Source organism: Babylonia areolata, chromosome 26 (assembly GCF_041734735.1).
Source record: "Babylonia areolata isolate BAREFJ2019XMU chromosome 26, ASM4173473v1, whole genome shotgun sequence".
Lineage (NCBI taxonomy): Eukaryota > Metazoa > Mollusca > Gastropoda > Neogastropoda > Buccinidae > Babylonia > Babylonia areolata.
The window spans coordinates 7,356,544-7,359,043 of NC_134901.1; the positions used below are offsets into that span (position 1 = coordinate 7,356,544).

Consider the following 2,500-nt stretch of genomic DNA (forward strand, 5'->3'; position numbering starts at 1 on the left):
GCCAGCGGGGACCGCCTGCACCGGGAGAGCAACCTGGTGGTGCAGAACGTCAACACCTGGGTGCAGGAACAGAAGTGAGGCATCACTCTGTGTGTGTGTGGTGTGTGTGTGTGTGTGTGTGTGTGTGTGTGGTGTGTGTGTGTGTGGTGTGTGTGTGTGTTTTGTGTGTGTGTGTGGTGTCTGGAGGGGAGATGGGAGGGGAGAGGGGGTGGGGAGGGGGCACAACGTCAACACCTGGGTACAGGAACAGAAGGGAGGCGTCACTGTGTGTGTGTGGGGGGGGTGGGGGTGGGGGTGTTTTGTGTGTGTGTGTGGTGTGTGTGTGTGTGTGTGTGTGTGTGTGTGGTGTCTGGAGGGAGGAGGCATGGGGGGCACGTCAACACCTGGGTGCAGGAACAGAAGTGATGTGTCACTCTGTGTGTGTGGTGTCTGGGGGGAGAGTGAGGGGATTGGGGGTGGGGGCGCTCAACATCTGGATGCAGGAACAGAAGTGAGACATGGTTCTGTGTGTGTGTGTGAGGAGGGTGGGGGTGGGGGCACGTCAACATCTGGGTGCAGGAACACAAGTGAGACGTCACTCTGTGGTGTGTGTGTGTTTATGTGTGAGTGTTTGTGTGAGTGGGGGTGTGTGTGAGTACGTGTATGTGATCAAGTGAGCTGGACAAGATGGGTCAGTGTGTCTGTTTGAAATCTGTCTAAATTGATTAATTATATTGTTTCATCGTTTGTTGTCAGTGAGTTTTGTACACCTAAAGCTCTTTGGGTTCTGTTTTAGAAAAAACCCAACAACACTGAATAAGTGTTTAATATTATTATTATCAAGCGCGTCGTGCCCGTTTGTCTGTCTGTCAGTGTCAGTGTTTTGGTTTGTTTTCCTGTGACATTGAGGTCCATTCCCCATCTGTCAGGCAGTGTGTGGAGGGGTGTGGAGGGTGGAGGGGAGCTCTGTGTGGTCAGTAGGTCCTGACATGTATGTGTTGTTTTTTCCCTCCCTCCCTTGTCACCAGCCGTGAAGAAGACCAGACCATGGACCAGCAAGAGATCCATGAGTACAGTGCATCCCCTCATCCTTTCCCTTGTTCTAGTTCTTTTGGGGTTCTCTGTTTGATTTCTTGTTTTTGTATGTTTCAGTTTAGTTTTGTGTTGTTGTTGCTGTTGTTGTTGTTGTTTTATATTTTATTTTGTTTGTTTTGATTTTTTATTTCAGCTTACGTTGTGGTGTAGTTTTGTTACATTTTCTTTTTTGTTTTGTTGTTTAGTTGACAAGCATTGTCTGATTGTTTTAACAGTTCTTCAGTGTTGAAATACATCTCTCTCTCTCTCTCTCTCTCTCTCTCTCTCTCTCTATCTATCTATCTATCTATCTATCTATCTATCTCTCTCTCTCCCTCTGTGTGTGTGTGTGTCTGTTTGCCTGTCAGTCTGTCTCTCTCTCTGTCTGTCTCTCTCTGTCAGTCTGTCTCTCACTCTCTCTCTCTCTCTCTCTCTCTCTCTCTCTCTATCTCTATCTATCTATCTATCTATCTCTCTCTCTCCCTCTGTGTGTGTGTGTGTCTGTCTGCCTGTCTGTCTGTCTCTCTCTCTCTGTCTGTCTCTCTCTGTCAGTCTGTCTCTCACTCTCTCTCTCTCTCTCGCTCTCTCTCTCTCTCTCTCTCTCTCACCACTTGAATCAGACTTTGAGATATACCTTTATAGATAATCTCGTCCCTGTCTTTAACATTCATATCCCTAATGGATGTTTTTTCTTTCTTCTGATTTTGTTTCTCAGGATGGCCAACGAAAAACTGGGCAACAAAATCAGGTAAGCACTGTTGTTTCTCTTTTAATGTGTATTGAACTGTGTCTGATGTTATTACTTCGCCTCAAAGACGACATTAGTACACAACATCGACAAATGAATCAAGAGCACTGTGCAAACTTTTTTGACATTAGATGATCAAATGATTAAAACACCATCAGTGGTCACAGTCATAAGAAACAAAGTTGTTCTCGTACGTTATTCATTCTTGTAAAATTGTGAAGGTTTTTTTGTTTGTTTGTTTTGACAGTAATTCAGAACATTGATGCCCGCTGTGCTATAATTTGAATCTCAGATCAGTTGTTCTTTTGTGTGTTGAGCATTCAAAAAATTGTCCAGCTGAAAGATGCTGAAGTTGCTTCCTTTGAACGAGTTGCCTGGAATCAGAATGTTGTAATGCTCAGAGAAGAGGGGGAGTGTCTTCTTAAAAACATTATAGAAAATGGTATTTGGTACATGTAAAAAAAATACAGATTTATAAGATGCACACACACACATGCACGCATGCATGCTGGCACATGCACACACACACACACACAGTATAGTAGTGGCCCCATTGCTAATCACTGCTAACAATGAAATCACTTTGTCTTCAGGGAGCAGAGCAAGGCCATTATGAGTCTGACCAGCGAGAAAGAGTGGGTCCTTTTGCTGTACTTTGTGTGGCTTCATGTCCTGTCTGTCTGTGTGTGTCTGTGACAA

The 2,500-nt window shown here is 44.8% G+C and overlaps 1 protein-coding gene across 9 annotated transcripts in view; it reads left to right on the top strand.

The window, feature by feature from the left end:
- The window catches only part of LOC143300695 (uncharacterized), a 163,792-nt gene that overhangs the window by 144,628 nt on the left and 16,664 nt on the right, over window positions 1-2,500 (top strand). For all 9 annotated transcript variants that reach the window (XM_076614547.1, XM_076614543.1, XM_076614544.1 and 6 more), the window contains 3 exons: window positions 1-74; window positions 1,769-1,801; window positions 2,395-2,436. The exon at window positions 1-74 is cut by the window's left edge and continues 99 nt beyond it. In XM_076614547.1, the coding sequence (XP_076470662.1) occupies window positions 1-74; window positions 1,769-1,801; window positions 2,395-2,436 (149 nt within the window). The remainder of the gene's footprint in view (window positions 75-1,768; window positions 1,802-2,394; window positions 2,437-2,500) is intronic.